This window comes from Apteryx mantelli, chromosome 3 (genome assembly GCF_036417845.1).
Source record: "Apteryx mantelli isolate bAptMan1 chromosome 3, bAptMan1.hap1, whole genome shotgun sequence".
NCBI lineage: Eukaryota > Metazoa > Chordata > Aves > Apterygiformes > Apterygidae > Apteryx > Apteryx mantelli.
The window spans coordinates 88,719,444-88,732,989 of record NC_089980.1 but is presented as its reverse complement, the minus strand read 5'-3'; the positions used below and the strand labels follow the sequence as shown (position 1 = coordinate 88,732,989).

The 13,546-nt window shown below is 39.4% G+C and overlaps 1 protein-coding gene across 2 annotated transcripts in view; it reads right to left on the bottom strand.

Moving 5' to 3' along the window:
* Positions 1 to 8,477: 8,477 nt before the first annotated feature.
* SEC63 (SEC63 homolog, protein translocation regulator) overlaps positions 8,478 to 13,546 on the bottom strand; it is a 61,132-nt gene continuing 56,063 nt past the window's right edge. Inside the window, exons 19-21 of one of the 2 annotated variants that reach the window (XM_067293903.1) lie at positions 11,314 to 11,412; positions 10,337 to 10,441; positions 8,478 to 9,811 (exon numbers count right to left, since the gene is read on the bottom strand). In XM_067293903.1, the coding sequence (XP_067150004.1) occupies positions 9,668 to 9,811; positions 10,337 to 10,441; positions 11,314 to 11,412 (348 nt within the window). In that variant the 3' untranslated portion in view covers positions 8,478 to 9,667. Of the gene's footprint in view, positions 9,812 to 10,336; positions 10,442 to 11,313; positions 11,413 to 13,546 lie in introns of those variants that run through there. The other variant, XM_067293904.1, reaches the window with a different exon arrangement.

Genomic DNA, 13,546 nt, shown 5'->3' with positions numbered 1-13,546 from the left:
GCAAACTTTGGTGCGGTTTATAGCCTGTGGACTAGTAGTCATGATCCAAGATCCTGAACACGGCGGCTCTTCCATTCGCGGACTTCGAGGAGAAAAGGGATCTCTGGGTTGCAAGTGGTGCTGGGATTGGGGCAGTTTGGGAAACCCGTACATCATGTATTCGGAGCGGCGATGGTCGGAGCCAGGGAGCAGCCTGGCATGGGCGGTGGGCACCCCCCTGCCCAACTTGCCCCGCAGCTCTTGGCTTGAGCTCTTCGTGGTGCAACACTGCTTCCCCGTCTGTGCCCGTCAGGGGACGCCCGGAGGGCTCCTCCACGCTCGACCCTGAGCAGAATGTTGAAGACTTGGTCCAGCTGATGGGATAGGCGACTTTTAGGATTGTTGCTTGGTTTTCCCTGCTGTCCCACAGAGGCTAGCGTAGTGCAAGTATCCCTCAAGATCTTCCAGCATTTCCTCATTTTCTGCTAATAAGTGCCCCATTACACAAAGATTCCCTTTGTAGAGCCAGACACTTCATAACGAGCTCCTGGCTGTCCAGCAGGGAAAGACCATTGAACGCCCATGTGTAGGACATATTAAAATCAACATCCAGTTCGGCTGGCATAAGAATCATTGAAATAAAACCCATCACCATGGTCAGAGCTGGATGAACCTAGCCTTCTGCAGCACTACATGCTGAAGTCCAAGAGCTGCTTATAATAGCATAGACCCAGAGGCTGAAAACACTTAAAGCAGAAAACAGGTTAGTGAATTTTGAATTTTAGATCCTAAAAACATTCCATGAAACTAAAAAAATCTTCATTCTCTCCAATTACAAAGACAAAAAAGGAGGAAACAGGAGTCTTTGGAACCCGAACCAAACAACATTTGCTTCTTTCACATGTATTTCTTATCAATTTTTTGCAACCAAACATAATGCATTTGCCTAGACAGTCATCATTCAAGGAAAAAAGCTTTAGTTGCACCAATTTATTCAAACAACTGTTGTCCATTGGATCATTAACTGGACAGCAAAATAAATCCAAGGATGAGAGCTTAAAGCACAACTTCAGGAGCAAAAATGTGCAGCAGCCATTTCTTGGCCCATTCCAGCATGTCCCAAACGCAAGCAGATATGATGTGTAATAAAGACTGACCTTTAATTTAGGATGAGCTGAGGAGCAGATGTACAAATACGTGGAAAACAGGTCTGCCCCCTTTCCCAAAGCATCAGATTTGCTTTCCTGTTGATCTGCACATGTGGCACAACATCTAAGGTTGCAGTAGCTCTGGGCAGAGCTCTGCCTGGGCTTTTGGGTGTCTAGAAACCAGAGAGGTGAAGAAAAACCCTGAACTCCACCCAAAACATTTCCAGACAAAATTACTGATGGGTAAAAAGGGACATATCAGAGGAAACCCTAGTGAAGGAGAGTACTTAGGTGATAAATAAGGGATTTAGGTACCTAAATGCAGCTTTCCACTTCAGAAAAACCTGAAGGAAGTGTATGTGGGGTGGGCTTCCTTCCTCTTTCAGCGTTTAAAAATACCAAATCCAACATTGGTGCTAAAGATTAGTTTCTGCATAGGGCACTTCACAGATACCCTAAAACTGGAATGGATACACAGACACTTCACAGAGATCCGTCATTGCCGTAAAAAATGCAAGGAGCCACCTTGCAAGCTGCAATCCTGCAGATCGCTGTGGTATCTGTGAGCACAGCTTGGGGACGAAAGAGCTCTCCTGGAACTGGAGTTAAATGCAGGGTGCAGCCGCCCTGGGCAGGCACGCTACCCGCAAACACATCTGTCACACTTACAAAAAAAAATATGTCCTAGCCAGATAACATTTTTATTAAAAAAAAAAAAATACTATCAGAGATCAGAAATATATTAAAGCCCTCATTTTATCATTCAGTTATCTTATGAGGGTGATCTACATCTGGATTTTATCTTATTGGTGGTGCTGGGGAGTACTGATTCTAGCGTAGTCTGGACCCAAAGCACTCCAAAACTGCGTGAAATTAGGAACTGCAAAAATGACTCTATCGCCCTTAATCTGCATGCAACTCTGCCAAGACTTGTCACTTGCTGTCACAGGCAAGAAATTAATTTAACTCAGCAAAGGAGATTTAAACTTTACAAGTGGTCTGTGCTCAGTACTAAAGATGGAACAAATTTTCTTTCTGGCTGTGGGATAGCTGCCAGCCAGAAAAAAAAGGAAAAAATAAAACAAAATATACTTTGCCATAGTTACCTGACCTTGTTGATTAATTGCTCACAATTTATGCTCCAGAAATATTGCGATTATAATAAAACTAATCCAATTCCAGTGGTGCTATTTTTCCAATAAAAGGTTGGATTTTAGGGATTTCCTTATATGTTCCCTCTCCCAGTGTTTTGACGCTTCCATCATTTTTCTTTTTTGGTTGTCATGATGCGCATACCAAAAAGCCTTGCCTGCGGCCAGCAGGCTGAATTATTTTGTTGTGGTGTAGCCTGCAACCTCAAATTCACGGAGACCGGGATTACAAAGGCCGGCGACGGCCTCCACGTGGGCGCTCTTGTAATATCTAGCACTTTGCACTTACCGAAAGATCCAAAGCAGCGGGCTGACCAGTTGCTATCGTTCGCCCGAGTCTCCCAGGCTCGCATTTGAGAAAGGAGGCCACGCTTCCCTCGGAAGCGCCGCTAGGCTTTGAAACAGTATAGTTTGATCTTTTATTTTAATCGGCTTTTATCTGTAAGTGCGGAAGGGGCTGACACTGGGCAGAGTGCCCTGGGAAGAGTAGTTTTTGCCAGGACATAAGCAGCCCGCCTATAGAAATATCTGTATTTTAAAATGCCAATAGCATTTAGCATACATACTATATATTAAATGTGATTTTTTGAATGTAGAATGTAACAGGACAGCTTTTCATCATCTGAATTAACTGTTTAACCCCGTTACAAAAAAGGAGGAATGAAAGAGCAAATACACCTAACAAATCTATGTCAGGAGGGAACCATAAAAAGATCCAACCAAGATGAAACCTTAAATAAGGAAGTTAACAGTGAAGAGTAAATCTTTGCAACTTTAGCAAGAAATACCTATGCGTAGCAGCCACTTATGCCACATGACTTTTAAAGAGAAGGTAACAGTAAAGGAGATTGCCCAAATTGCCCCATGGCAAGAGCGCAGCGATGGGCAGCCTCCATCCATCCTGGTACGCAGGAGCGAGACAGCGACAGGGGCTCTCACTCATCCTAATTTACCTGGGGGGACATGCACAGCTCTGCGACCCAGGCAGGCCAGAACCACAGTGCAAAATGAAGCCAGAACCATCACATTTGGTATTTTCCTTTCAAACAACTGAAATGATTGTCACCCGGGCCTCCAAACCTCGCCACTCTGTCACGGACAGTGTGTATTTTACAGCCATTATAGCCTAATCTCATCTAATGTGATTTACACATAGCAATTAATGGAACTTCAGCTCTAAGTAAATTGCTCATTCAAGCTGAGTTTAATTTACTGCATGGGCATACATTAGACAGCACCAATTCCATAGCTGGGATCTAGATACCGGCAAATGATTGAGTGCTGTGAAGGAAAAAATAAAACGCCTAAGGAACCTCATGTTGCTGGCCTTCCACACCTCTTACCCCCCTGAAGGGTCTCCTTGATGGCAGGATGGTGCACAAATGAATCTGGGATACCAGCAGAGAGGTTTGGAAATGCCAAGGAAAAATCCCCATCGTCACTGCTATCCCATTGCCCAGCTGTGGAAAGCAACAGGCTGGCGAATCGGTGAATATTAACCCATTTTGAGCCCTGTGTACATTTGACGTGTATCCATCAGAGGGACTAGGGCGGATTAAAGCATAATGGCTACAAAATATGATTTACTCTGTCTGTGCTATACACAAGAACAACTCCAGTGATGGAAACGATGGAACATCAAACGTTTCTCTTCCAAGCACTCAAAAGCTAGTAAATACACAAAAGGTAACAACACTGTCTCAAGACCACAGGAATGAGTATTTTTAAACTGTGACGTTCTGGGGTCCTGTTTTGATTTTGCAAAAGCCTACTTGCCAGTAGTTTATTTAAAGGTGGTTCCCATGTGCAGCGCTGTCGGGCCTGCAGCTGGGCAGAGCCACTATTTGCCCCTCCTTGGGGCAATCATGTGGAGGGATCACACACACCACACCCAGCCTGGAAGCCAAATTCCCAATGAGAATCATCCAGCGGCGATTTTACAGGAATAGCCGACCTTCTGTCACGGGTGAATTTGGCCCAGTTAAGTCTAAAGGCAGGTATATCCACTAAGGTTCAGCAATACCAAAGTCACGGGTTAGTAAGAAACACTGAATAAACCCCTACTCTTTCCTAGTGAAAAAAAGGTATTATGAAGGTCTAGATCTTACAAGTCGATCTTCACCAGCCCACCATGACGTGGGCACTCTGCTTTGTCTGCCTTCAACAAAGCTCCAGTGTGGGGTTCCCAGCACCAGTGATCATGCCCATCACAGCTGGAACCCTTAACCCGACAAATTCAATTTTATCCAAATCCCTAACTGAGGTCATTGCCCCCCAAAATCCCTGAAAGCCATTGCTTTGTGGGGTATATTGATCCTTTAGGTTGAAAATAAAATGCCAGCTTCAAACCATAATGCCAGCTTCAAACCAAAATAATAGTTCCCTCAGTCTAGGGATCTGATCCTGCAACCATATCTTATGCAGGTTTTTTTCCCCACAACATATGAATGTCTCCAGCTTTGCCCTATGCAGCTACCTCGCTTGCACAGAAAGGAAAGTGCTCACGCTTTTTTAAAGTAAAGGTGGAAGAATTAAAAAACATTGCTCAAGGTGGTCCATAGCGTCCCCTTTGTGCCATTACATTCTACATATGCAATGTAACTGCAACATCTTCCTCACTAAATTTTTAGAACATACATGCAGAAGGGTTATACACAGTAAAAAGTTGAAAATGCTTCCCAGTTTAACACACCTTTGAAATTAAATTCTAACTAAATACAGTGTATATAGTTTGTGATGAGAGCATTATAATTAGCTTTAAAATCTATTGTGTCACTTATATTTATTTCAAGTTTCATTTCTGAAAACAGTTCCACTCTCGAATATTTATCTGAGCGACAAAGACAGATTTTGGCAGAAAATTACTTCTACCAACTAAATGGTGCCTGTGTGGGCTCAAATTGTCACTTAAAACAAGTTTACACATTGACATGAAAGAAACCAAGTGCGAGCCATGAAGAACGTCACACAGATGTAAAGCGTGTAGAAATTTGGTGTTCGATCTAGAGTTCGCTACTGAACACAAGCCCCCCAAAGTTATCTCACATACCACTTCTGCTTGTTCCCCCAACTTGCTAAGGCCCCAACACAGCACAGCCAATAAAGCACATGCTTAATTTAATAAATAGAAATGAATTTAAGCACATGCTCAACTTCTAATACAGCACTCAAGTAGTTTGCCAAGTCTTTGACAACCCTTAAGAACAGGGAAAGCCACAGCCTGCACAGTGGCTTCCAGGGACATTGAGCAAAGATGCGTTATTTCCAAAGAGTTTACAACTCGGCTGCCCAGAGCATGCTGCGGATGCGGCCGCTGCCAGCAAGGCACTGTGCATCCATCGTAAACCGGGTCTTCAAGGTTCGGGCGTTCTCATGGTACAACCGCCTCAGTATTTCACTTTGCAGATCTTAAAACATAGCTGAATTGGAGATACCTGCAAGTTGTTCACTTTATTAGAATTCTTTTCCAAAAACTAATGCAAAACAATGCTTAAGTCCCCAAACAGATGCATTGACTGCCCAATGCCAACTATTAAACTCTTCCTTTCCTCCTCTGTCAGGTTTTTATTTTTAAATAACCCTATGGTCGTTCCAATCTTAAAATAGGTTTCCCACAGCACTATTTAATGAGTAGCCAGCAAGGAGGTGGGGAAAGAAACATCCGCAGATATAAAGATAAGGAAAATACACATTTACCTGTACCAGCAAATGATATTTAAAAGAAAACAACAACCTTCATCTATTCCTCCACCTCCAAAAAGAGGGAAGACAAAACAAAACCCACAGCTAAAAGCATGCTAAATATCCTCTTGAACAATCTTAGTGTTTCCTAAAGAAATTTATGCCCCTGCTTCCCCCTGCTGGAGTAAGAGTAGGAACTACATTTAGTAATTTTTAGAAGTACCTTTTCTCCCTGCAGAGGTTAGGGTGTTTTCCACTCCCAAGACATTTGCAATTTAGAGAGGGATTATACTGTGCAGCAGACCAGGAAGTGGTGTGGAGCTTCCTTTAATATTAATCAACCACAGTCAACATTTTGGGGGGCAGGGGAAGAGGATTAAATCATTTTACACAGAAAGAGACAGACAAAAAAAATCACGATTATTTGTTCCTTATACCTACACTTCGTATTCTTAAGATTTATCCAGTATTCCAACCAGCCATACTGATCTAAACTAAATCTAATTCATACCACTTACAGCTGGTAAATGCAAGTTACTGTGTCCCGTATCAAAATGTACCTTGGGACTGAAGTAACAGGGCCAGTTGTTCTGTATCACCCCACTCCTTATTTTAGCCACGTCCAAGTACCTACCTGTAGAAACGCCTTCTGCAAGCCTGGGAGGTGTCTGTAGCATCTCTGCTTGCATGGACAGCCCAGCTGCGCCTATACCTACTGTCGGGGACAACAGAAGACTACCAGGAACATGCAAAAAGGAAGCCTATCAACACTTAACAAATGATCATAGTAGACGTTTCAGGATTATGCTTAGGCCACTGTTCAACCGTGGGTGCAGCAGCAGGGCAGATTTTATTTCCGCAGCTTTTTTAGTCTTCAGTTGCTAGCCCACAGTTTCAGAAGAACTGGGCATGAAATTGAAAAGCAAGAGATACAGGAACAAGAAACATTTTGCATTTGCTGTTGTGTTAAAGTTTTACCTAGACTGCAAATTGTTATTCAAACAAGTTTTAGTCAGGATGGAATCATGTTTACCAAAATGCAGCTCTTTTGCCATTATAAGCATCATTATTAACACAGTTAGCTTTAAAAACCGCTTTCAGAATGCACACAACACCCTATTTAAAAGCCTACCCACATTCACAGGGCATAAATAAGACCGCACCACATGTGATAGACCAACTAACAGTGCAATAATACAGTAACATTTGTTAAAAAAAAAAAAAAAGTATGAGGTATTTTTAATTACTTGAAGCTTTTAAATACCTCCTCAGCACCATTTTAGAGCTGTCTTACATCCTTACAGTAACTTTCAAAACTACCCATAGCCAATATTTATAACAAAGCATCAGCATACCTTCCTCACATTATCAAGATTTCCAATATCATTGCAACTGCTTTCTTTGTATCTTCTATTAAGTTCCCTTGACTAAATAGAGACTCACATCTGAAGAAATACTAGATTTAGTGTTTTTTAGTAAAATACAGCTATACTTGGGTTGCACTTTCAGTGTAATCCCAGCTGTCAGCCTTAATCTTCAAGAAAATACTTCACCATTCAAACCAGAAACATGGCTTTTAAAAAAATTACTTTAATGCATTCACGGTCTCCTCTATGTTTAAACCTTGCAAGGATATAGCTTGAATTTTAATAGTGAAATTTAGAAATCAGAATAGTCAGAACACTTCATCTTCCCTCCCCCCTTATGTTATTATCAATTATATCTCCTAATTATAATCACCTTCTAATTTTTAGTAACTGCAGAAGCTTACTATACATTGTTCAGGAAGAACAACCCAAGTTTAGCATTCATTTTGCCCACTTTATAATAGCGAGCCTAATGACTCTTCCTCAAGTATTCCTCTCATCAGTCTAATATTTAGTTTGAAAGCCTTTGGAATGTAACAGATTTTTTTTGATTCATTCTTTATTGTATCCTGCAAATAAAAATTGGAGTTAAAAGGTGTCAAGTGTAAAAGCCATTTAATTTAAACCTAGTCTTTATCCTTGAGTGTTGAACACTTGACACACCGCTTGTGCTTTACAGAAGTTTTTCCTGCATGATATTCACTTCAGAAATACTTTGAAAGATACAATAATCACATTTAGGAATTTTTCAAATTTTATTTGCAACTATTGCAATTACAAAGAATATATCATTGTAAATCTGCATTTAAAGTGACATCCCTTTTTAATAAACAAGGTCACAAATTAGTGCACAGCTATTCTGGCTTTGGGCAATTTTATAGGATGGAAGTTTCTCTGCATGACAATTTGTCACGTTTCATGGCACTGCATTTTCATAGTTCAATATATAGTAACAAAAAATACTCCTACTCCTACTTCAAGAACATTTGTGTGTATTTCTGAGTTGTTGAAATGCAGCTCACAAATAATCACCTTCACTTGTTTTATTGAGAGGAAGAAGAGGAAGCATCTGTCTGTGGCTTTTGTCAAGTCATACAAATATACCAACAGCCATGATCCTCTCTTCCCCAAACCTCATCCTCTTTTCTCTGTTGTTTTTTTTTTTTTTGGGGGGGGGGTTTGTTTTTGGTTTGTTTTGTTTTAAAAGAGGGGTAGGGATAGAATCACTGTCCGGTTTATGGCCCCGTAGCACAGTGACAGTATTTAAAAGAGAGAGAGAGAGAGAGAGAGAGAGAGAGAGAGAGAGAGAGAGAGAGAGAGAGAGAGAGAGAGAGAGAGAGAGAGATACACACTGTTACAAATGCAAACAGCCATCAAATTTTGTCCAGTTTATTGGTGAGAATTCAAAATTGATACAAAACATGCCCTCTTTGCATGTTGTATTTTACCCTTAATGTTTTCTGTCAGTGCCAGGTAGATTCAGTGTTAAGAATTTATTTCAGCTGTCAGCATGTACCTTTTAGAAAGGTACTACACATAAGCCACCAACTTATGTAACACATGGTCCCAAAATTGCTTTCAGACATCTAGTTTATCAAAAAGCTCAGATCTTCTACTGATCTGATGAAATAAAGGCTCAAAAATGTTTTAAGCCATTAATAGTATCTTATGGCAGAATCAAGAAAGTTTGTGATTTCCATGACAATCTTGGGCATAAAAAGGCAACAGTCCTAAAAAAGCAGCCCTCCAGAATATATGGAATGTGGCAATGGGTATGATGACAATTTATAATAATCAAGTTAAGTAAAACAGATTTTAAAGCTATGAATGATGTGAGCAGTATCACAGCAAAATGAGTATCACAGAACAAATCATGTTTGAAATTTGAGCAGATGTTATTTCAGTCAACAGAAATTTGAAATGTCAAATATACCAGTGTGTTTTCTAAAATAAATTCCTAATGCAGAAAATCTGATTTAAAGTTTGCTCCTAGCTAATAGTACCTTTTATTTTAATTGGACCCTAAATTGATCAGACAATACATAGCCCACACTTTCGGACATTTATAATAAAAAAGCTTTTATTTTCAGTTGAAACAAATGCACCATCCTGCACTTGAAGGCTATAATGAGCCATAAGCATATTCCAAGGTTGTATCAATGGCAACAGATTTGTTTGACCTCCACTGAGAAGTTACATAATGCACTCATAATTGGTAAAGAAAAATTAAACTCAGCTTTCTCAAAGCTTCTGTACTGTGTTTCTTGATTATTGTACAGTTCCACAGTCAGACCAAGAGTTTGCAGTGTGTGCAAATATTGTAGTCAATTAATAGTATTGTTTAATCATCATCTTCCTCCTCTTCCTCTTCCTCCTCAAAACTGTCTTCAAAGCCCTCACTGTCTTCCTGGTCCTCATCACCTTCTATTGCTGTATCCCATTGTGGATGATTTTCTGGCACTGGTTTTGCTTCATGAACTTCCAGCTTTGATTGGGTAAAAAGAAGGAAAGGAAGGAGGAAAAAAAAAGCGTTAGAAACAACAAACAAACAAACAATCCAATCCACCACACAAAACTGACAGTTAAAGAAAGGGGGGGGGGGGGAGTGGGAAATCAAGTAGCTTCCAGAAATACAGCATGTCAAATTTTCTCATAACTGTGTGTATCTAGGACTAAGGACAGAGAAATGGAATGGCAGAATTCAAGGTATAAAAACCCAGAGCAAATCATACTGCAGAAGCTGAATAGATAAGAAAAAAAAACATGTATTAAAATTGCAGGCACTGGAAAACATCACATACTTGAGCCCCATTTAATCCAGCATAAATTTGCCACTATTGGCATCAGGCAAAAAACACTTAACAGTCACCATCAGGAGGTGCTTGCTGCTATTTTAAAATTAGGACAGCACGATTTCTTAAAGATAACAGGGGGGTTTCTTGCATTTGAATAGTCACATGACATCAGTTTCAATATAATATAGGTAGTATATAATGCAGTTAAGAATTACCTTCAAAGGTTTAATCTGGTCCAAACCCATGTATGAATCCGATCTTAAATAAACTGTGTACTGATAGTTTCCAGGCTTGCCTGGTGCTGGGAATTTCAGCTCTACCTACAAAACAGAATTCACTCCATGAGACCTTACTATAGCAACCTTTCAGGCAACACATTAAAACAAGTAACTGACTATGATACTCTAACAGGCAATAAATACTACTACAGGTAATATTTTTTCTTAAAAAGTCTAAGTTCCTTACAACTGACATTTATCTGAAAATCACTACATAGTAAAATACCTGCAGAAAAGAGGAAGAATACCTACCTACAGTATCTTCAGTGAAAGAAGACTCAGAGTCACACTTGTTCTCTGAATTAGACCAAAGTATGACTAAATTTTAACCATACAATTTCACCCTGTTGTGGGCTTGCTAAAGCTCAAAAACCTAAACAGGTTACTTAGTTTGTTGAGAGTATTAGCTCAACTCTACTGTTGTTTGAAATGGAACATAAAATCTATTCTGAAAGAACAAAAGACATTAAATCTCCAGTTTTAAAAAAGCAGAGAGCACAGCAAAAGATTACAGCCTCAGAAAGGTTCATATGACCCAAGGCTAATGAATTTGTCACAGTCTGTTTTACAGAAAAAGAGCACTTAATTTATCGTGCATTTGAACAATATTATTTAAGAATGATCTGTTTGTATGAATACTGGTTTTCATCAGTTCTTGACACCAGGAAAAAAAGACTAGCCTCATATTCTGGAAAGAAAGTTGAAAGGTTTCTTAAGTTTTCTCCATTATCAAATTTCCCAGTTTCATATTATTCAAGTTTCTTGTGCACTTTGATTATCAGAGGAGAGTAAAATTTGTCTCCCATCTCAGAAGTATGAAAAAATTAAAATCAAAATTGATTAAATGTACTTGCATACTATAAGACACGTCCATACAGTTTTGTAATATCTAAGAAGAAAATTGAATACTTTACCTCTTCTTTGTCTTTTAGTGTACAAACATGATATGGCATACATATTAGCATCTGCTCCTTCCGATCTGCAATATATAGCCACCACCATTCTTGTTTTTCCTTTTATACAAAAAAAAAAAAAAAAAGGAATATTAAAAACTTACAAATCGTAGAGGTATCATTTTATAACAGGCAGGTATGATTCACTGGTCCTTGCAATGCATATACACAAGAGGGTTTTTAACTCTTCGTGATGTATGAATACAATAAAGGGTACATACTGCACGCTGAAAGGAAACAAGTTATCATAAGTAATTGTTGATCTCCAAAGGCTTCATTCTGTATTTTCAGACTTAGTTACCGTCTGACATATGGAGCCATTCTGAAGAACTGAGTCTACTGGGGATTAACGAGCTTCCTTCCCAATAAACAATCTTTTTCAGGCACATGAAAAAAAAAGTGGGATGTGCTGAAAGTTGGAATTTGGGAAAACCAAGATTTTACTTCCAAAAAGTATGAACTGTAGATGATATTGGTATCAGTACTGTAAAGGATACTTCTGCCTACTACACAGAGTTTTAAAAGCACTACAGGTCTCAAGGCCAGATTTTCTCACTGAAGGTACTAAAGCAGAGTTCCTAAAAAAAAAAAAAAAAAAAAAAAAGTGAAATTAAGTGAGGAGTGCCATCCTTCATGAAAGACAGAGGAACATTGCACAAGAACGCTAACATACCCTGGAACTGGAGTCAGATTTTTAAAACTGTGGTGCAGTTCAGCAGCAGAGACACAATCATTCTCAAAAGGGGAAAGACTGCAGCTCTTCAACAACAGCATCAACTGCTTTTCATTTAACCACTATTCCTTTTTGATTAACTCTCTAGTACACATCTTAGGCAAACAACAACACTGCTTTAATGAAACCAGGAACCCCTCTATTGTAAAGTTAGTTTAGTACTGTAAATCAAGTTTCCATTCCTTCACCTAAGTCTTTTCCTAAAGGAAGTCAGAACAGTATATGGTGACAGGAAGGTGAAAATAAAACATGGCGGGGGGGGGAAAGGCAGACACTTGCTCATATTTACGAAGTACTATACATTAGTATCTAGCTAATAGTCAAAAGAGCGTAATCTCATCCTTCGGAGGATAAAAGGAAAAAACCTACACATTTTAGACAACCCAAATGTTAGATTGCTGACCTGTTCCAAAGCAAGTTTTACCTTCCCCTGACAGTCTGGTAACTGATCAAGTTTACAACAAACTGGAGCCCTAAAGAGAGCACCTTATGACAATTATAAGTTAAGTTCTAAACCAGGTCAATTTTTATATATTCATACCAACAATAATCAGGGGGTTGTTTTAGTGTTGGTGACTGATGACAATTTTTTTTTTTCCCCAGTATTGGAAGCACTGATTCAGTGCACTGACTGAAAGGACACAGGCTTTGCATCTTTACCAGCACCCCTGCACCCCTTCCAAATTCTGCAGGTGGGAAGCAAATGCTGTTAACATGTTCAATTTGAAGAATTTGTCTCTAGTGCAGTGGTTTAAAAACTCGAAGTTTTCTGGAACACTTCACAAGCCAGTATTTGGAACTTGAAATTTAAATAATACAGGTAAAATATTAAAAAGCTAAGTCAACTCTTTTTTTCTTTTAAAGTAACTATTTGCTAAGCTAGTGAGAATTATCATCTCACTGAAACACTCAGCTGGCAAACTATCGACTTAAAACAGCAGCTCTCTCACACTAGCAACCCAAACACCTTGATTAGCCCCATTCAGGCCCAGAACAGAGGAGTGCAAACTAGTTCAATATGTTCATGCCCCATTTTGCAATCTACCAAAGCAAAAGCAACTGCATCACAAGAAAGCAACAGCATTCCTTCATGTGTTTAGAACATGAGGCACCAAGAACAGGACAGGAAACTCTTCATAAACTATTTATGACCAAAATTTCTAAAATTATAAGAAGGCTTTTTTGCAACTATTCTAAATGATTTTATTTATGATTAACTGTCTTATGTGATCACAAGGCACAAGTTATTTTAATGGTAAGTCTCAACAGTTAAATAAATAAATTGCCAATCTGCTTGACAGCTGTAGTGCAGAAGAATCCTACGGAGTAGAAATGTTTATTTCCTAGAGGAGGGGGCTCTAGGAACGGAAAGACAAACAGTATAAGTAGTACAGATGAATGACGACTACAGAAGCTAGATCCATTACAGAAATGGCTACTTGCCATTTTGGACCTATGGGG